Source organism: Phragmites australis, chromosome 22 (assembly GCF_958298935.1).
Source record: "Phragmites australis chromosome 22, lpPhrAust1.1, whole genome shotgun sequence".
Classification (NCBI taxonomy): Eukaryota; Viridiplantae; Streptophyta; class Magnoliopsida; order Poales; family Poaceae; genus Phragmites; species Phragmites australis.
In genome coordinates, this window is record NC_084942.1 from 6,120,139 (window position 1) to 6,142,310 (window position 22,172).

General features: G+C 47.5%; 1 protein-coding gene and 1 pseudogene across 1 annotated transcript; both read right to left on the reverse strand.

Annotated features, from left to right (window-relative positions):
• Positions 1–12,697: 12,697 nt before the first annotated feature.
• LOC133905254 (peroxidase 43-like) lies at positions 12,698–14,329 on the reverse strand. Its single transcript, XM_062346987.1, has 4 exons — positions 13,881–14,329; positions 13,591–13,776; positions 13,332–13,494; positions 12,698–13,246 (listed from the first exon to the last, which is right to left on the reverse strand). Exons 1-4 carry the CDS (start codon positions 14,109–14,111, stop codon positions 12,825–12,827), a joined length of 1,002 nt encoding a protein of 333 aa, XP_062202971.1. The 5' UTR covers positions 14,112–14,329; the 3' UTR covers positions 12,698–12,824.
• Positions 14,330–17,685: 3,356 nt separating this feature from the next.
• Positions 17,686–21,431, reverse strand: LOC133904485 (pentatricopeptide repeat-containing protein At2g46050, mitochondrial-like; annotated as a pseudogene).
• Between the last annotated feature and the right edge of the window lie 741 nt (positions 21,432–22,172).

The following is a 22,172-nucleotide window of genomic DNA, read 5'->3' on the forward strand; positions in this document are numbered from 1 at the left end:
CGGAGGCATCGAACAGTGCTTGAACCTTAGGCTCAAACTGCAGCTGCAGTGCCGACCAAGCCCGATCTCGATCAGTTTTCTACAGTCAAAGCCAGCGGAGGCACAGCACATAGTCGACAAGCCTGAGATCGGGAATGCCGAGGCCGCCAAGCTTCATCGGCCTGCAGACTGCACCCCACACGACCGCACACTTTCCCTGCACCAACGCATCGGTCCCCGTCTAAAGAAATTTGCGACGAATTGCATCAATTTCCTTAATTACCCAAGTGGGCAGTTTCTCCGCCATGAGGTTGTAAATTGGCATGGATGAAAGGATGGATTTCACAAGGATTAGGTGCCCACTCTTCTGCAACAGAGGCCCCTTCCATGACGGTAACTTGGCGATGAAGTTCTCCACGAGTGGGTGAAGCTGGGCTTTCAGAAGTTTCCTAGTGGACAACGGGAGTCCTAGATACTTGATCGGGAATTGTACAATCTGACACTGAAAGTTGGCTTGAATTCCTTGCAGTGCCTCCTCATAGCCAAAGATTGGAGTGATGGAACACTTGTCTAGATTTGTCATTAGGCTTGAGGCGGCCCCGAAGATGTCCATAATGCTTGTGATCACCCAAGCTTCTTGGAGCGTCGGCGAGGTGAAAAGGATCACATCATCAGCATACATGCTACATTGGTGCCTGATCACCAGATGACCAATAGGTTGGAGGAGGCCATCAGTGCTCGCCTTGGCAAAGAGCTGATTAAGGACATCCATCACCAAGATGAAAAGAATGGGAGACAACGGGTCGCCCTACCGCAAACCACGTCTGTGACAGATGAGCGGACATGGCTAGCCATTGAGCAGCACTCACGTCGACGATGTTGAAAGCAGAATCGTGATCCAATTCCTCGAACGCTGCCCGAAACCCCAAGCTTGCAAAATCTCCAGCACAAACAGCCACGCAACCATGTCAAAAGCCTTGGAAATGTCCAGCTTGAGCAGCAGCTTGGGTATTTTCCTGATCGACCCTTAATAAATGCACTTTGACTGAAGTGGATGAGCTCGCCAACGCACAGCGTGAGGTGGTTTGCCATCATCTTCGAGACCAACTTAGGGAAGCTGTGTATCAAACTAATCGGTCGATAGTCCTTTGGGGTTGCGACGTCCGGCCTTTTGGGTAGCAGGTAGAGCAGAGCACCATTCAAGGAGTGCAAATGCCACCCATCTTGTGCGAAGAAAGCATCAATCGCTTTGACCACATCACCCTTGATCCCTGGCCAAGCAGATTGGTAAAATGCATCGTTGAAACCATCAGGCCCAAGTGCCTTTTCTGACGGCAAATCGCAGATCACACTCCACACCTCCTCCTCGGTAAATGGTGCCTCGATGCAGGAAAGGTCCCGCAGTGAAATCCCCAATGAGTCCAAGTTAATCGTAGATGTTCTGTCCACCTCCACACCCAACACCTGATCAAAGTAGCACTGGAGAACATGCGCTTTCTCCACATGACTCTAGACCGTGTGGTCTCCAGCCCGTAGGCTGGCGATATGGTTATTTCGCCACCGATAACAGGCATGCAAGTGGAAGAAACAGGTATTAGCATCGCCCTCCCTCAGCTGTGTGATCCTTGATCTTTGTCAAGCGATGGTACGCTCCAGGGAAGACAGTCCGAGACAGAGACACTTCAGTTGCTTGCGGAGCTCGAACTCGTCATTAGAAAGCATCCTGTTGTCATGCGTGTGATCAAGCCTCATAATCACCTCCTTGGCCAGAAGTAGCTGCATCTTGACATTTCCAATTTTCTTAGCCGCCCAACTCTGAAGCTCTCTCGTCGTGTTATGGAGGAGACAGTCAAGACACCGGAAAGGGTCACAGACAGTCTCCGAGCAGTGCCAGCCCCTTTTGACAGCATCGAGAAAGTCATCGAACTTCATCCAAAAGATTTCAAAGTGAAATCTTGGCTTGGTCTTAATGGGTGCATTACATTGGAGTAGAAGGTGGCATGATCTGAGATGTCCGTTGATAACCCCTAAAGGAAGCAGAAGGGAAAGAGCTCCTCCAAGTCCAACGTGGCTAGCGCACGATCAAGCTTGATGAGTGTCAGATTGGCACTCTCGTTACTCCAAGTATAGGTACGGCCGTGCAGGTGCATGTCACGTAATTCAAGTTCATCGACAACTTGGCAGAAACGCATCGTGTTGCGCCGATTGATGCGCGTGTTGTTCTTATCCGCCGTGTCCAAGATCAAGTTGAAGTTGCCAAAAATGAACCAAGGTCCGGGGCAAGCGTCTCGAGTAGCCTGCAGCTCCTCCAAGAAAAGTGCCTTATCATTATCGTCCTGAGGACCATATATTGAAGTCAGCCACCTAGCGTGTTCTGCGGTGAGGAGGGAAATCTTGGTCGTGATAGAGAAATAGCCAATCTGCACGGTGTACATGGTTGTGACATCTGAACGACTGGCAATCAACACACCACCCCGAGTGTGGCTGGCCGGCAAATACAGGAAATCTTTAAAATTGGACCCAAGCATCAAGAGTACAATGCCGGATATTATCACATCAAGCTTAGTCTCCTGAAAACATAGAATTGGTGTCCTGGTGTCCTCGACGAGGAGACGGATAGCGTCACAACGAGCCGCGGAGTTAAGACCCCACACGTTCCATGAAAGGATAGCAGTTTGATCCATCTAAGCAAGCACAACAACCGCGGTTTGCGACCATGCACAAAAATCATGGCAATTAGAGAGCCGGCAATCCAACAGTGGAAGAGGTCTTGCCGAGGGACGGGAAGAGCTCTTTGACTGCCGCCAGATGCTTGTCGCTCAGTTTCACATTGAAGAATTCCTCATAGGCCTTCCTCTCCACCACAGTAACTGGTGCAATCTCAGCAAGGATGCCGACACAACGCATAAGCATGACCTCAGCGCACTTTGCCATCTTAACCTACGACAACATCTGGTTCACAATCTGCTAGCTTCACTTCGGTAGCGGAGCAGGCACCACGGCAATAGTGCGTGTGTCAGGAGCCGATTTTGAGGCAAGTGGCGTCTGAACCTTCCTCTGGACGTAGTTAGTAAAGACCCTTAGATCGCCCTCCGTGATGTTAAGGATCGCTTTCTAGGATACTGCGTATCTGGCCATTTGGCAATCATTTTGTTGAGTTGGGCTGCCAGAATGGTGAGGAAACTGTCGTCGAACCATCCGAGAAGCCCGCCGAGGTAGCCTGGCTGACCGTAGCATCCTTATCATGCACGTTATTATCAACAAGCAGGCACGACATGATGGTAATGTGTTTCATCTGACAACGGGATTGATCGCAAAGCCGGTGACCCGGCCGCATAGCTAAAGAACAGCGAGCGTGGCGCATGGAAGACCGGCCTCCATGGCCCACGGAAGTTGACGTAGCGTGGGGGCCCATGGCGACTTACAAAGCAAGCTCCAAACACAAGTCGCTAGGAGAGAAAGCGGTGGCCATATGACCAACGGGGCATTGAATTGCTTTGGCACGACACTGAGAATACACGAGAGTGATATGTTGCGACACCTCAAGAAAAGCATGGGCTCGGTTGACTATGAAATCACGGGCACAGAGCTCCACTGTCATGGGGTCGTAGATTCTCTGGTGGACATCGTCATGGGTGGGGATGGAGAAAGCAATAGGGTCATGCGTCCCTATCTACGGTACACCAAAAGTCGACAGCGTCTAGCCAAAGCCCACCTGATGAGGCATGTGGATGGGCGCATCCTCAGGTGGCGCGACAGGGAAAGATCCGAATTGGATGCGCATGGATACCGAGGACGGGGAAAGGACCCCATCCACCCAACAGACACCATGAGCGTAGCTAAGGTCCAGCGCTAGAGCAGTCCCGGCCATCATGAAATAGTCCTGACCGCCGTAGAGGGAGGCCTGAGGCAATGGAGCAGTTCCAACCGTCGTGGCCGGCAATGGCAAGAAAGACAACTGCCTCCCTAGAGGGAGGCTTGAGTGGCCCATGCCACTGCCCCGGCAGCCGACGAACCGGCCGGCCCCATCATCGGAAAAAGCAGCGCTGTCGCTGCTGGAGGAAAAAGGAATGTGAAATTCCATCAAGGAGGTAAGCCGAATGAAGCTCAAGGTCCGCGCCTCCATGATGTATGGTAGAATGCAGCCAAGGAGTTTCTGCATGACAGGGTCTTTGTAGCGGATGGTGTGGGCAGGTCCGTGACCTCCATGACCACCTTGTCGGGGATTTTCTCCGAACGGTCGCACCAAGCAACAACGCGGAGGTTCGCAAGGTTAGGCCAATTTGCTGGAACGGCCTCGCCCTCGAGCCTCTCAACCCAGCAGTGAGAACCCAGAAGATGCTGAGCTAAAGAGAAGGACCAGGTGTGAGGTGGAACGCCACGTAGGGAGATGATGACACGGTAGGCCAAAGTGCCATCGGCAGCATAAACCAGCCTTTGTCCAAGATCGATAAAACCAAAGGATGTCGGCCGCCAGGGGCTTGCCACTGGAGGCAAGGATGGTGTCGTGCGCTGCTTGCGACCGACAGACGATCAAGAAGCTTTTGGGGAAGAAGACCCTAACGGTGAACCGCTCCACCGAGACTCCAAGGACATCGAAGATGATGTTCGACAACTCTGGGCCTGGAAACCCAAACGGGCACGATCCGCATAAGCCACCGGAGATGTTTTGAAAACCATATTAAAAACTGAAAAACAACTAACCTTAAAAATTGGTTATTTTGGGATGGTTTTGGTTTGTGTTTGGTTTTTGGAACTTTTTCCCCAACCCTAGGCTCAAGGCGCCATATTAGTATGGGCCAGCCTAAGGCACGGTTTCTGAGAGTTTTTTTATTTTATATTTTTTGGATTAAAAAATTAAATAAAAAGATTCATCGTGGAAAAAATTACAAAACTAGACGCCTGCAGCCCCCTGAGAGGGCTACAGCCCTCTGGGAGGGCGGTTAGGCCTGCTAACCGCCCCCTGGGAGGGCGGGTGGCCTAACCGCCCCCTCAGAGGGCGGCAAGGGGGCTAACCGCCCTCTCAGGGGGCGGGTAGGGCCTGGGAGGGCGGTTAGCAGCCTAGTCGCCCTCTGAGGGGGCGGTAATGGCATTTTTTCCCCGAAAATTACAAAATTGTGTGTATTTCATCATAAATTAAAATAGGGCATTAAGAAAATTTGGAATTAAAAATATTGAAGAGGAGTGAAAACGGTATACTGAGGAAGCGAGAATTTGGAGTAGGTTATGTAATAGTCGAAGAATAAAAAATTAGTAATTAACACTCGCAGCATATTACGTGGGTATGTGGTGCGAACGACGACAAACATAGTATTAAACATAGGGTGAAAACATTACATAAGACTGTAACCACGACGACACAGTGAGGAAACGAAGGTGGCATGTACGGTTCATACTAAGACCTACTTATTAATGCGTCGTTCCTAATCATCACATGCCTTAGGGAGTGGAAATATGTCGGGTTACATTAGATACTCTCTACTGAGTGCATCTAGGATATTTTCCCTTTCGGAGGGCATCGGGACCTGCCGCCTTAGCACGGCGGGCTCTCTCCCGCTTCCTTACCCTCTCAACTTCCCGAGCCTAAGCCACAGTATGGTCTTGCGCCGCCTTCCTCATGCGCTTTTCTTCCTCACGCTTTAGGTGAAGTTCCTCTTGTTGTTGCTCGTACTCCCGACGTGCATACGCTTCCCTTCTCCACCTCATGTTCATGTCGACCCACTGCTTCTGTTTCTCATTTTGCTCATTATCGAGCCATTGAATAAAATCACAGAGTGGTGGAGGGGACTGAACAAATAGAACAAGATGAGCAGTTAGTAAAACATGGTGCGAAATCGGCAGAGATGTGGCTGATATTTGTTGTTATACCGGTGGATACTCATATGTTCCATGTTGAGGCTTGTCATATTCGTAGTTGACACACATGAAAAAACGCAGCCCATAGGTGTATGAGATGTCCTACAACTCGCGGAGCCTGCAAAGGTCACCACAAAAGTACATAGGTGGTTCGATACCTTGAGGGATGAAAATCCTCCCATGTTTCTTTGGTGGGCTTGCTGGAGCTAAGGAAGATATTGCACTTGAGAGATCTAAGAAATGAGTGGTGCATCAACGTATGGAGGTTCAGCTATTTATGGTTGGGGGAGGCAGGGGCATTGGATTCGTTCTTGAAGAAAGGAGTGAGTGCAAGGGCTCAGATGGTGGCAGGAGTATTAGATTCCATCTTGAAGAATGGAAAAGTTGTGTCATTGATGATGGATAGAGATTCCATATTTATTGGTACCTGTGTTGTCATTTATTGTGTGGTAAAAGCTGTCCGGCGTTGTCACTTCTTGTCTAAAGCCTACGCAAGGAGACATGTGTTGTCATGTCATGGTTAAAGTTCAGTAGTGTGGTCACTTCGTGATTAAAGTTACACTCCCGACAGAGTAAGCGATGTGTCACTTCTTGCATAAGTAGCTTTGTAAGATATACATTGGTGAGGACGATAGAATGTAGCGTGTGGTCATGTCGGATTAAGAAATGCAACTAGGATACCATTGTTTTGGAATAAGAAATGCAATTACGACATGCTAAGTGGACCATAAAGAGTACACATGTCTGAATACGTAGGAGTACATCGCGAATCGAATATGCATATGTAAGTTACAAAAATAAATCTAAAATTCTACTGCTATCTCCCCCGCTGCCGTCGGTCGTGCCCCCCATTGTGGTCCTGATGCCGCTGGTTGACCCTCACGTGGCCCCTGGAGTAGGTGAGGGGGTCGGGTGGACTGATCTGTCTGGTAGGCCTAGTAGGGAGCACCGGTGTCGATGCCTCGTCCTGCGTGGGCTGTGTCCGAAGGGGAGCACTGGGTACTTGGGACCGCTGGAAGACGTCGTATTCAGGTGTGCCCCTAAATAATTCATGAACAAGGTTGTACGCGGGGTCCAGGCCAGCCTCATCCTCCTAACTAGGGTATGATGACTGTGAAGGCTCTCCTGGCATCCATGTGTACTGGCTGGAGGGGCCTACAAACAAATAATTATGTTAGATATGAACAATGTGGAAAGGAAAGTAGTAGTAAAAAATGCACAATTGTACCTGTGTGGTATGCCGGTGCAGCAGAAGATGGCCAGGCGGGCGTGCCGTAGTATGGCTCGAACGGTGCTAGTGGGATAGGGCGTGGGGCCGCTGAAGACGGACCGGCCTCATCACCGAAGTAACCTGTGCATAATATTAGCTTAATTTACTGAATATATTGAAAACGGGGATGAAGGCGGCGCCCAATACTTCAGGGTGGACGCACATGGCTCAGTCTATGAGGTTGCGTCAAGGCTTGTGTAGTTGCACCTAATGAAAGTTTAATAATCAATGCACTAGTAAGAAACGAATATATTTGAAGATCATGCGAATTAAAAATTCGTACCTATTTGCTCCAAGCCTGCATGACGTGGTAAAAGGGGTCGTGTGGGTGCCGACACTGATGAACGATAGTGCACATCTGACCGCCGAGACGACTCGGCGTGGACCCCACTAGACCTGGGAGGTGCTCTAGCTACATCTGTGGTGGATCGGCAGGAGGCAAGCTTCAACACACGCGCGGTCTTGTTGAAAACCCACTTGATGAAGCCCGCAACATCCGACGCACTGAGGTGTTGGCCTTGTCGGAGGCGGTCCATGGCACCAGCTGCATCCCTATGGACATCGTAATGATATCAGCGTGCAGATACGAACAAGAAAAAAACAATTAAAATATACAGGTTTTGTTTGAGTATGGACTACTGACTTGTAAGTAAAACGTACCGCTAATGCAGCATCCTTGTCCCAATGCACCGGGTATGCCTCCGTAGTCGACGCGATGGGGGGTCGGACACCCTCAGGGGTGTAGGTAACCCGTGTGCGTGTACGTGGAATGTACCACCGTAGGTAGTCGTTGAAGCTCCGCTCGTTGAAGGACCGCGCCTCCTCCACGACATCCTGTAACGCTTGGACCCATGCTGCCACGTAAGGGGCCAAGCAATCTGCCCAGAGGTTGCCAGCCGGCTGGCCTTTGCGTCTGTACCTGCAAGTGAACCATGTTAAATGTAAATCACAGTAAGACGAAGGTTACGAAAATTTTAATTATGCATATATACCTGTGGACGTGCACGGGGACAGTACGAATGTGGACGAGAGGGAATGCCTGGTGACGGCCAAACTGCAGCATGACGCGGTGCGGTGAGTACTCCTCGACGTAGATGTCGAAGACAAGCATTGCCTTCGTAAGCCAGTAATCCTCATCGCGGGTACACAACGGCGACAAACCCAAACCTGCAAGGCCATGGACGGCCAAGATGTTGTACGGCTGTCATACCACGTCGTTCGGACGTAGCCTATCGAACTGGGCCCGAAAATGCTCGTAAGCGCTGCAAGGCTGCTCATGCGCCTAGTGTGGCTGTGTGACAAACATCGTTAGAAATCATTAGAGATAACAAGCTGCAGAAGAAGTGGACACCCGACAAAAGTGGCTAGTGGCTCTTTCTTTGTGCACGTGTCGCAGAGGGCCCGATACGTCGCAGCAAGGACAGCAGATGCCCAGCTGAACTGTGGTACCTCCTTGCCATCACCATCCACTATCAACCTGGCATACGGCACAAGCGTCCTAGCAACCAGGTGGCCTTAGCCGCTGGTGAACATAACCCACCCAAACAGCCAAAGCAGATAGGCCTCCAAATGCCTGGACACTGAATTTGCGTTGGCCTGGGGGTGTATGTACGCTGCTGCAAATATGACAGGTGTCAATAATGATCATTACTAGATACTCAAATAGTAAATGATACGTTGTATTGTACCGAACCTAAAACTGTAGGATCCACTTCTTCGTTGGCCCTCGTGCATCGGACAAGAACTCAGGCACGTAGGGGGGTGCATCCGCCTTCCGCTCAACGATGCCAAAGCGCTGATGCATGACGTTGATCCAGTCAGCATCCATATCGATGACCCCAACCGCAGCTCCGGCGCAAGGTAGGCCTAAGAGATAGGCTACGTCCTGCAAGGTCGAGGTCATCTCGCCGCACGGGAGATGGAACGTATGTGTCTCCGGCCTCCATCGGTCGACCAGGGCTGCTATCAGCGACCGTTCAAAGTAGAAACGACGCGCCGCTACCTCGAGGTTCTTCGTCGATTGGGCCTCAACCAAACGGCAAAGCGGTAGGAGTCCCGCCCCTGCCAACCTAAAAGTATTGAAGTACATCAATAATATGGAATTACATCAGTGATATGACAATTTCGTATGAAAGTATCGAAGTATCTGTGCTTCCATCGATCGTCGATCGTAAGCAGCTCTCCAGGGCCCCGTGGTTGGAACACTCCTAACTTCGTCTGGTGCTCGGCGGACAAAAAGCTGTGGTGCCTCTTGTCCACTGCAGGGTCCAGAAGCTCGGGGGTTGCAGGGTCCGCCATATCTGCATTTAAAAGATATGTACATTAATGCATTGTTAGATGTAGACAGAAACAATATACATTGAATGCAAATTCACTATATAACTATATGCAACATGAACACATTGCGACATGTACTTACAAATGAAGGTTCAAATGCTAGAAATCGATGTACAATTAAGACAGCAAGCTACGCTAAATACAATCAGACTACAACGCATCATAATACTCACCTAGACAACAGGTGCATCAACAGGTGTATTTTTAGGACAATACTTGTATGTGTGACCTGTTTCATTGCACTGAATGCATCGCTTGACCCTAGGACCTACCTCGGATTCATCCATATCATTGCGAATCCGCCGAGTTTGTTTGCGACCAGGTGTGTTCTTCATCTTTTTCAAATCAGGCATATAGATTCTTGAAGGCCCTGGATTACTTGTAAAAGTGTCAACAATGACGTAACCATACAACTCATGATTCTAGGTGTTCAGTATTTGATCTTTCATAAAGTATTTTAAAACATATTGCCTGGGAAGTATATGGTGCTCCGCACACGTAGCTATGACGTGTGTACAAGGTTTGTGGAGTAATTGTGGCTTCTGGCAACTACATTTGCAATAAAGGCAGATGACACGTTCCGGTGGACGAACTCTATTTCCTCAATGTGAAAATTATGTTCCTTAACTATTAAGCACTGCCAGTAGTCTACCCATTTCCTTCTGAATGTGTGCACCCACCAAGGACACTGAGGCACCAAACACTTCACATCTTACTCCCTTTTACTGGATTTAACAACCTTGAACTGCCTTCGAAGAGACAACGATCAAAATTTAACTGCATCAATAACTGCCTCCTTTGTAGGGCACATAGCACTCTGGGACACCTCGTTCTCATGGTACTGCCACGGTATCTGATCAGCCTCGCTAACCACCAGCTTTGAAAATCCATGATCCCTCCACTCTGTAGGCACTGGAGCTTTACCCTCCTCGTCAGATGAATCCCAATCCGCAAGGCCTTCCTCCAACTCTTGATCCTCCAACTTCATCTCTTCAATGATGCTAGAGATATGCTCTCCTTCATCGGCTACACCCATCAGTTGCAGCTCTGGAATATCTCCAACATCTTCCCTGGTCTCGACATTAACCTGCTCCGATTCATCTTCCACTGCCTCACTTGGTCCTGCTACTGCTTCCGCAGAGTTCACCTCAGTTTGATCTTTCAGGTACGCCTCAACTAACAAAACCAGAGGTAGGCCACGTTCACAAGATATATATACTGCCTCCAAGTTGATGTGGTTTCGATGGGAACAAGCTCGCCAAAGTATCCATGACTAGCACGGCTGAGGACAGCTTTCAGCTTTAGCTCATGTTGCTGCGGATCTAGTTGGAAAAACCGCATGAGCCATTTGGACACACCCACAATGGTCCTCTCACTAGCTTTACTAAGACCCTTCATGACATGACGAAATCCATACAGATCTACACCGTTAGGATCGTACCTAATTTCACCCTAACCATAATATATCTGAAAAATTAATTTATCTGTCATCCCTGGAAACACCCGCAAACATAACCAATGTTAAGACCGACGAACTATATTTCTCATTATCGGAGAAAATAATTTACCGACATCGATTCATACATAACAATAAGTTTTCAATAATAGTCCTACCCAAACTTACCTACAAATATTACTCTATACAATCTACATTTAATAGCTATTCTACTATGTGGAAATTAAACGCTACCATTTTCTAAACGCTACATCCTAGGTTCGCCTATTATCATACAGTGCTAGCTCCTAGGTCGCACAATACAACTCTACAATTATTATTCTATAAAATCTATATTTCTGAAACTAACATAGTAAAAATAGTATTCTATATCTCACTGCTATCATACTATGTTCTAAGTAAATTTGATAATTTTCTACTAAACATAGCATTTCTAAACCCTAGGTTATACATGTCTAAAACCTATGTCATATACTACTATTACACTAATTAACAACAATAAAAAGAAAAAAAGGACTTACCGGAAAGTGATCTTCAAATCCGTGGATCAAATGCAGCAGGGCTTCACTGAGCTCTCTTCCTCCCCTCTCCTCTCCTCTCTTCTCCTCCCTCTTCACAATTTTTTCTTTTTTCTGAATAAAATATGATTTTAGACTATTTTTAGCCCCTTTTAAGAGGATGGCGGAGGGGTGGAGGCCGGTTGGCGCGGGCGGGCAGCCCCCCTAACCGCCCCCTGAGAGGGCGGACAAGAGCCGTACCCGTCCCCTCAGGGAGCGGTAAGGACTGGGCAAGGGCGGGCACCCCCTTGCCACCCTTTGAGGGGGTGGTTAGGCCACCCGCCCTCCCCGAGGACGGTTAGCAGGTCTAACTATCCTCTCAGAGAGCTGCAGACGTCTAGTTTTGTAATTTTTTTCACGAAGAATCTATTTATTTAAATTTTTAATAAAAAATATATAAATAAAAAAAAACTCGGTTTCTGATCCTTCCAAGCGCGGGCCTGGCCTGTTTCTCACAGACCGGGGGCAATGGACCCAAGCAGGTCTAGTATGGGCCTGCATGTATGTGAAACAGCCCAATTTACTGAAGAGATTTGCACCAGTATTTTCAAAGTTTTGAACTAGTTTCAAGCGTAACTGTGACAAAACTAAGATTTATATGCCCGCGACAAGTTCAATTCACAAAACATGAACAAGTGAGCAAATTTCACTGTTAAGCTGTCGGCGAACATAATCAGATGTATTTGTCGGTTGCTACCCAACCCTCGTTTGGTTTTCTGGATTTGCTAACCGTCATCAGCAGATATTTATGCTCTGTTTCGCATTACGGTGGCTTTTTAAAAATACTGATTTTTTTAATCTGGAAGTTGTGGCTAGTTAGACGTATCTTTTACAATCCATAAAGCTACTATAAATATTCTCATAGAAGACTAGATTCTGCGGCGCAGCTCAGCACAGCACCGCGACCATAAACTGTCCTTTGATCTTCAGCAAAATCTACTGACCAGACGCGGTTTAGTTGGTGCTGCACGGCCCAAGAAGAAGGTGCCAGCATGATATATAGTGACTAGGGATAACTAGGGTTTCTTTATGCTGCTGTTCTTGGCAGCAATTAGTATTTCACAGTTCATAGCCGGTGAGTTACGACAACCACACCGGCTTTATAATCTTTTTTAGGGCATCCGTGCATTCACCGGCACCACGCATAGACAGCCTAAATCGACACGTGCAGTACTTGCATTGCATTGCTGCAACAAAAGTTCTTGTTTACCTCCATCGCACAATTTCTCCATTTTTGTGGAAACATTTCTCTACAATTTCTGACTGAATTTTTGGATCAATCCATTCTTTCCAAAGAAATATACACAACAAGTCCAGAGTTCAGACAAATTTTGTTCCTCGTACTGTATAATTTCATTTGCTGATCGAATCAATCGCTGTTGAACGAGGAGCACACGTCCCTGACCTCGCCGGCGTCGCCCGTGATGGCGCCGATGCTGCCCATCCTCACCATGGCGTCCGCGAAGTCCTGCTCGAACCTGCCCGCCGCGGCGCCGAGGTACGCGTCGACGAGCGCGCGTGTGGCGTTGCTGGCTTCGAGCGCGGCGTCGGAGGCGATGACGGCGAGGCCCACCCGGATGTTGCGGAGGATGGAGTCGTCGAAATCGGACTCGCTGCCGCGGTCTAGCGACAGCCGCGTGTTGAAGTCGCCGGGCGCGCACCGGGCCTTTAGCTCGACCAGGAACGCCGCTGGGATCGACGGGTCGGACCCCACGCCGCCGCCCGGCAGAGGGTAGTTATACAGCCGGTCCTTGACGAAGAAGCACGCCGTCGTGCCCACCGTGTGCGCCGCTGCGGTTGCGTTGCATTGCACGACGAAGTGTTAGTGTCTGGGCATGCACGTGCGTGTAGGTAGCTAGGTGTAGACGTGTAGTACCTGTGAGGAGGACGAGGTCGCGGTCGTCGAGGCCGCTCGCGGCGAACCTGGACCGGAGCACGTCGATGGGGTCGCCGGCGTCCGGCAGCACGTCGGCGTCGCGGAGGTTGGACGTCAGCCCGTCGCGCCGTCCCGTCGGCACGTCGAACGACGGCCCGCCCGTCTGATGGCATGCATGCATGCATCGAACAGCGTCAGCTAGCTAAAAGCGTAGTACAACGTGCGCGTGTGTACGTACGTGGTCTTGGTTAGTTGTTACCATGGCGACGGCGTCGCGGGCCGCGAGGGCGATGATGTCGGCGCATGAAACGACGCCGGGGCACTGCTCCTCGAGCTCTGCCTTGGCGGCGTCGACGACGTCCTGGCCGCGGAGGCCCTGGTTCTTGCTGTTGTCCACCTCGGCGTCGTTGCTCGCCCTCCTGATCAGCACCGACGCGTCGCACCCCTGCGATACCACGGAGCGCGACCGCCGGAGAACGAAGTCACAAACACATAAAGCACTGCTAACCAGCCGGACAAAGACACGACGACGCACGCTTACGTACGTACCCTGACGAAGCAGTCGTGGAATTGGAGGCGGAGGAGCGCGGGGAGGATGGTGGGGTCGTTGCCGGCAGCGTCCTGGACGGCGGCCGTGACCGTGTCCTCGGCCTCCGGGCAGGAATCGGAGTAGAACCCCTCCTGCAGCTGCCCGTGGACGACACCGACCTCAAGCAGCAGCACCAACAGCGCCATTCCTAGCGCTGCCGCCGCTCCAGGCACCATGGCGTGTTTGGCCATCGATTCCAGGAAGACGAGCAAGCTAACAAGTGATGGCACTTAGACAAACAAGAAGAGCACAAGTGAGTTTCTTGTCTTCAGGAATGTCTTCACAGTATCAGTGGCGGATCTAGAATTTATCGATGAAGTAAGATGAACAGTGACTTGGAACAAAGTGTGCTTAGTTTAGAAAGCAAGTGTGGGTCTCACTCTCACATATGGCTTGCTTCCATAGATTGCTTGACTTATGTGCCAAATGAGCAGTCCCAAAAGAGCAATCTTAAATAGAATTCAGAAACCACAGATAGATTTGCAAAGTTGAAAGATGAGATGCATTGGAGTGTGGTTGGAGCAGTTGGGTCCGATAGGAGGAAATTGATGGGACTCCTTGGCACTCTAGAAAAAAGTTGGAGCCATTTATGTGCATGATTTGGCTGTTCATGGCCATATCAATTCCACTTTCTTCTGTACCATCTGGTGACTGAGACTTACATTACATGCACCTGGCCATTTTCAAGTTGAGATCATATATAGAGGACAAATGAAAATACATACATATATATGAATGAATCTCAATGAATTCTGCCTCCTAGTGCCTTTTTCTGTACAAATTGCCATTGCTGTTGTGTACAAATTCCCCTTTGAAGCCGACCAGTTTTTTTCCTTTTCTCTTTTCTTTCAGCTTTCCAGAAAGTTTTCGACAACGATGTTTTGCAGGATCAAGCATACCATATCGGGAACAGCACACTAATCCACGGGCGCGTGTTATCTATCTACTGACGCAGCGTCCGGTCTCGGACAGCGTGTCCCGTCTCTTTCGCTAGCTCTTTTCACTCCGTGAGCACTGGCTGAGCTAGGGTGTTCCGGGTATGCTCGGCACGTAAAAAAATTCTAGATGTCAGTTTCATATTAAATATAAATTTGTATAACAATAGTTTAACTACACGTAGTCAGTTATATTGTTATGCTTATGCATGCTTACTTTTTTTTTAATCTCCGCTACTGTCCCTGAGTGCAAAATAACGGCAGCGTCTGCCACTGCAGCTTTGTCTTGTGCTTTGCCATGATTCACCGAACCGGAAATTTCAATGCAAGACAGGAAATGGGCCTGATGTTAGCCTTTGCTGCCATTAGCTATGTACTATGTCACGGTCGGATCCAAATCCTCTGCCGTTACGAAGCCAAGTCACGGGTGAACACTGCTTGTTACAGTAACTTGTGAGGTGTGTTACAGTATCCGTGATTTACTGTAGCAGATTCACTGTAGAACGATCACTGTTCATGAGTCTACTGTTCTGATTTTGCTGTGCATGTGTTCTGTAGCACACTATTGCTCTAAATGTGGCCATCCGTTTCCAATCCAATGGTTGCCATCTGCCTAAAGTCACAGTTACTATTTTCTTGTGACTTTATTGCTTAAAGTTAGAGGACCCTCTTCCATCACGGTCGGTTTTAGTAATTCTTTTTTCAACTTTTTTAAGTAGTATTTACTAATAGGCCCTCCCTAGATTTTATTTTGAAAGCACACTATTTTTTAGATATACCAGTACAATCATTAGACACACGCAAACGTTGACACCATCACAGATATGCACTTATACAACTATTAAAAATTAGAGGTATGGAGTTTAAAGATTAATGAAGTCAGCATATGTGTCTCACAGTCGATAGACAATTAATAAAATATCATTTAAGATTTAAATCTAAGAAATCGTTTTTAGTTAATTAGGTTCAAAATTTGAATTCTGATTTTTTTCCCCTGTCTCTACCTCAAATTTTTATACGTCTGGTTCAAAGCTTTGAATCCCTATTCAACGTTTTCGACCTCTACTTGAAAGTTATCTAGCTCAATATTTTTCTATCACGTGTTGGATGTCTTCAGTCTCTATTTAAGCATCGTCTAGTTGAAAGCTTTCAATCTCTGTTTGATAACCTTTTTTTTAATCTTTGATAGAACCTCTTAATTTCAATTTAGAAATATCCAATAAATTTGTCTCAATTTATGAACACATGAACTTTTTCTATATCTATCTCCCAAACCGGCCAATATTTTTATTTGTTTATAGAAAAATATACGTAGCATTGCCCGTCAGATTGCTTCCTGTTGCACCGATAATTAGACCTCCCCAAATAACCTGTTGCTCGAGGTCACATACCCAAATGACTGAAGATCACCATCAAGGATTGTTCTAGAGTAATCATTGTTCTACATAATGCGATTAGTGTTTCTTTCTCATGATGAACTCCCCTGATTGCTAAGAACTGTGAGTCCGTAAATACTTGTTTTGATGCATGAAGAGACTCAGAGAGGCTTGGACCATATGTGAATAATTTTGAATATACAATTTTGGAGTCCTGGAAATACTATGCATGCCTACAGCTTCCCATCATAAATCCAGAAAGAATTGAGGCATGGTACGAAAATAACCATGATATCTCTGAAAGATGTAACAGTTGGCTGACAGAAACGTAGTAACGCATATCCAGCCTTCAATGGTGGCACAAACCAAGGAACTAAGTACTTACATCATGATATTTCTGAAAGATCTGACACCAAGCTGACATAAACGTAGTAACATATATCCAGACTTCGATCTTCTTGTTCTCAACGTAGAATAATTTATCCACCTTGTAATTTATCGATTCAGAGAAACCGAGAGTTAACCTCGAGTTGTAAGCATGTCAAGTTTGGGCACAAGGTGATCTCATCAACAATCTATCAACTCAGCACGCGAATTGTTATTATCCTCATTACGGGACTATTCGCAGATACTGTCTTCGGAACCCATACCGTATTTCCGCTCTAATTGCCTGTGTGCCTTCAACAAGAACACCAAGAAAGAAAAAAGACTAAACTGAAAACTAGAGCAAGCCAGGGGTAGAACGGTGAGGGAAGTGAGGCACCACAAGGGGAGCCCCTCTGTCCTTCCCCTTCTTGCTCTTCTCCTTCCCCACAGCCTTCTCCTCCTTCTCACCAGCTTTTGAGGATGCTTCTTCTGCTGCTTCCTTCTGCTTAGATGACTTCGATACCTTCCGCTCAGTAAAACCAAAGCAATCCAAGCCCAGGACCATCTTCGTTCTAGAAGATTGATACAGATCCCTAACTCCTTTAACTTTAGTACACTTGCTTTGCTTTCTATGTCCTAGTTGTGGTGGTTCTTGTGCTGTGGTTAATTTCTCAATGCAGGCTGACAATTGTTTATATAGTGGAGGGGTAAGTTCCTTGTGACGCAAGATTAGTGGAAATTGCCAGGATAAGTCCAACATCTTGACAAGATTAGCAGGTGGCTGTTACTGTTACCTTAGTGACCAAGGATCTTGGGGAAATGTACAAGGATAAAAGTCACCACAAAAAACTTTCCTCTTTGGATTTTCCTGCACAAGAAGACAAATAGGATCCTTTGGAAGATAAATAGATAGCATTGGAGACAAGTTTCTTATACACTTTCCTTTTTTACATTAAGTGTTCTTCCCTATTAGGCTGTTTAGATTTCATTGGAATCAGACTTCTCTTATACTATTCTTAGGGCACATTTACATAGTAAGGGTTTGAACACAAACTGGATTGTGTTCAAATTTGAACTAAAAAAAAAAATACTAGAGCAACCTTCTCTTCCAAACAGCCCCTCACGGTTGACAGAAAATCTTAACATATACATGAATCTCACCTTGTATGCCCTCCTGTGGTCCCTCTCTAAAACTTATATTCTGATCAACAAATATTACAAATCTCAGTATGTCAATTCAATCACACATTTTTTTGGTCTATTCGTGTGTTCAAGAGTAGTCTTTACGTTAAAACCAAAAAAAACTGGTCTACGGCGCCAAAGAGGAAAATCATAACATAAAACAAATATGTCTTACTCCATCTAAGGACTTCAGAGCCCTCTCGTTCAGTAAGTTCATCGGGTGAGTCTTGATCACAGCTTCCTTGTGTTGCACTGTGGTACAATAACCAGCACAGCAAAAAACACATTCCTGAATTTAGAGTTGAACAGCAGTAAGGAGTTTTTATCAGAAGAGGAAAACTATACTCAACTGATCATGCAACTCCATGGTTATCTTGAGAACCTACGCCATGAACTGATTCGGATGTAGAAACCATAGCATGAATGTGACCCGTGCATTCAACTCTGCAGTTAAGTCCACCATTAGTCATTTCAGCTAAGCATAAAACAATGAATATTGGAGTAAAGCAAGCTACATAAGGAAAAAAAGGAAGGAAATATTGACTTTGTGAAGGGAGAAGAAAATAGACCTCCTGTACTGGCTTGATGTAGTCTTTGTAGTCACAAATTCAGTGCAGCAGAATTTTCTAGCTGAAAATGAGTATAGATTGGTTTAAAATTGAATGCAGATCCTAAAGGGAGCTTTTGGTTTTGGTAAACAAGGTGGGATCTGTATCCTCTTTAAGTTTCTTAGGTTTCAAGTCAACACCATTTATCCTTGATTCATGACAAAAGTAAGACAAGTACCATAATAAATTCTGGTGAAGTTAAATAAAGATCATGTGGCATATTTACTCATGCGACAGCAGGTTTGCAAAGCTGTAATCAACTTCCCAGCATCATCAACAGCATTTTCAGAGAATCTCATCCAATTTGTACCTGGAGATTATATTGATTGTTCAAATACTTGAATAAGTATAATACAGAATAAACATAGTCGTACTCTGCATTCCTAATGGTAGATAAATTCTATCTTTGAGTAACCTATTCAAGGCAATTTTGGCAACCCAGTTAGAGTTTAAATGCTCTAAAATAAAGACATATTCAACTTATATGAGAATGATCACACTGGTAAGCTTTGTGACGGTTGCAGGTGTCAAACTAATCCCTAGCAGCTGAACAAATCAACTCTTAAAAAAATATCACTTCCATTATGAAATTAAAGTTGGATCCTCGCAAAATGTGTCTTTGTCGCACTCTTTTTGCACTTCTGTAATGGTAAGTTCCATCATTTGTTGCGTGTCCAACAACTGATGGAGAAACATATCATTGGAGACAAATGTCTGAACTGTTCCATCTATCTCTATCCAGCTACAACCAGGCACCTTGTTGCCACGCCTGTCCCTCATCACACTTCTTACTTTTCAAAGCTTGCTCCAATCTCCTACAGCAGCAAATGTGTTGGACATAAGCAGATAATTTACTGGCTCATTTGGCTCCAGGCATAGTTGCATATCAGCTGCCCACCTTGTCAATTCAATTTTGCCTCACATTTTGCAAGCACCAAGGAATGCTCCAATAATATCAGCACTTCTTTCACAGGAAAGTTTGACTAAAGCATTGTAGGCATCTTCAATCCTGCCAGCTCTCCCTACGAGATCAACCAGACAAGCAACGTGCTGTGGACTTGTCGCAATTTGGTAGTCCCTCATCAACATAAGGAAGTACAGAAAGCCATCCTCAACGAGCTCATCATGACTGCAGGCAGAAAGAACTCCAAGGAAGGCAATGCCATCAGGCTGTACGCCCTGTTGGAGCATTATCTCAACACATGGAACGCATCCTTGGCAAGTCCAAGGTACGTGTAAGAAGAAACCATGAATGACCATGTGACTATATCTGGGTTGGCAATCATCACGAATGTCCGTGTCGCCTCTTGAACGAAACCGGTCTTACCATACGCCATGATAAGAGCGTTGGCAAGCTACAAAAAGCCCTGCAACCCCTTATTTATGGCGTAAGCATGCGCTTGAGTAGCCTCATTCACTGCTTCCATGTTGGCGCATGAACTAAGCACACTGGCAAGCGTGAGCTCATCTGGGCAGTAGCACCCGTCTCTCAGCATCCGTTGGAAGAGCTCGACGGCGTCCTTGCCTCCGCCGTGCCGGCCGTAACAGACAATGATCGCGTTCCAGGAGACATCATTCCTGACCACCATGACGTCGAACACTCGGCGCGCATCGGCGAGCCGGCCACATTTGGCGTACACATCGAGGAGCGCGGTAGCGACCACCACGTCCATGAGGAGCCCCAGCCTGAGCACGAGCCCATGAACCAGGGCTCCCATCATGAGCAGCAGCTCAGCGTCGGCGTCGCCGTGGCGCGGAGGATGGAGCAGGGCGCTGAAGGTGAAGGTGAACTCGTCCCCGGAGAGGCTACAGCTCCGCATGGAGGCGAAGAGCGACCAGGCCTGTCGCGCGAGGCCGTGGGAGGCGTAGCAGGAGATCATGGCGCTGCGGAGGACATGCTCCTTAGGCGGCGTTTCGTCGAACATCTGGAGCGCGTCGGAGACGAGGCCGGAGTTGGGTAGGCGACGGCGAGCGCCGTGGCCACGCGGGTGTCGGAGGCACGCCCGGTCTTGAGGACGAGCGGGTGGGTCTTCCGCGCTCAGGCGCCGGGGTGGTGGCGGCCGCCGCTGGAGCTGGAGCTGGCGCGGCGCAGCATGGCGAGGAGGCCGCGCGGCATTTCGTTTCAAAGCTGCATCTCATGTGTTATTGTAAATAGGCTAGTATTTCAAAAATGATGCAAATTCGTTAGAAAACCGACCATTCGGCCAATCTTAATAGTTTTAAACATATTAGTGGTAAAACTTTCAAAAGTTTGTATTTGATTTAACCGACCATACAGACATATTTGTCTTTAGAAATGCTTTAACATAAGTACAAGTTTATTAGTATATGTTGATATTAAGTTATAAAAATGCTAGTTAAAGTTATATTTTAAAATCACAAGAAATCAATAAGGATAAATAAAAAAGAACAAAGATAGAAATACATGGCTCCATATATTGGTGGGAGGTGATGCTTGTGAATGAGCCCACGGTGGTTGATTGCATTTGCATGGTTCAGAAGGTTGTGGGGCTGTGGCAACTACATGTTAGGTGATGCTTATTTTTCCCAATTCTACTGATCAATCAATGTAGCTAGGATAAATCAAATAATTATTCAATGAAAAAAAGTCTATTTTTCACCCCTTAATTATTAATACGGTTTAATTTTCATCCTCCAACTCTAATACCAGAAATCTTTTGTTCTTCATCTTTTAAAACCATTCATTTCTTGTCTCTCAGCTCGTTTCGGAGTGGTTTTGCACATGTGGTGTTGCTGACTTAAATCCCATGTGGCCTGGCCATGCTGAGTCAGCCTCTCCTAGATTCAAGCCCACCCGTTAGCATCATCATCTTCCTCCTCTCCAATTTCCATGGCTAGGCCCATATATCATCCACTTCCTCACTTTTTCCGTTCTCTCCCCCAACTCTCTTTATTTCTTCACAGAGAAGCCAACCGGCTGCCAGCTACCATGACTGCCATGCCTGGGAATGGAAGTCCAGTGCTCCAGGATCCCCTCCCTCTACTTCCTTTTTCTCTTGCTTCTTCCAATCCATCGCCGCCATCTCCGGCGAGCATTTCTCCCACTAGTCCGATGAGATGCCCTCATCCCCCTCCATCCCTAAATACCATCCTCGAGTCCGCGGAACCTCATGCTCCACTGTATAGAACTTCACGTCTCCAATGCACTACTAAAGCACCACTGGCCATGCTTTCTTCCCTTAATCCAATGAGAGGTGTTGCTTGCTCGATTCCTTGCATCTGCAGCACCACCGGCAACTGCAGTGCTCACCACCGGTGACTGCAGTGGGTGGAGCTCGACTTGGAGCTACCTACGGTGATCTACAGACGATAACGGACATGGTGGTGGGGTCCTTATATCAGGCGGTGACCGGAGTGGAGGGACAAGCTCATCAAAGTTGGAGGTGGTGGCGGTTCTCCATGAGAATGCGTTGTGAGCCGTTGTTCCTGGACTTGGTGCTGTTAGGGAGGTTTAGTGAGGTGTGGGAAAGCTGTCCGGGGGTGTGGCTCGGTTAGTGCGGCTCCGCAAGTGGTCAACGACAGAGAAGATAGGCAGCGGAGGTGATGTACACGGCGTCGGATGGTGAGGGCTCAGAGAGGGGGAAAAAGGGCTGGGAAAGGTAGAGAAGACGCTAAGGGTGCTCAACGTGCTCTCTGGGAGCTCTAGGGTGGTTAGAGTTGAGCTGGCGACGGTGAGGTGGAGCTTGGGCGGCGGCGACAATGGTGGAGCTGGATGCTGAGTGCCTTCCAAGGGTCTTGAGCTTCTGTGAGGGGCTTGAGAGTGA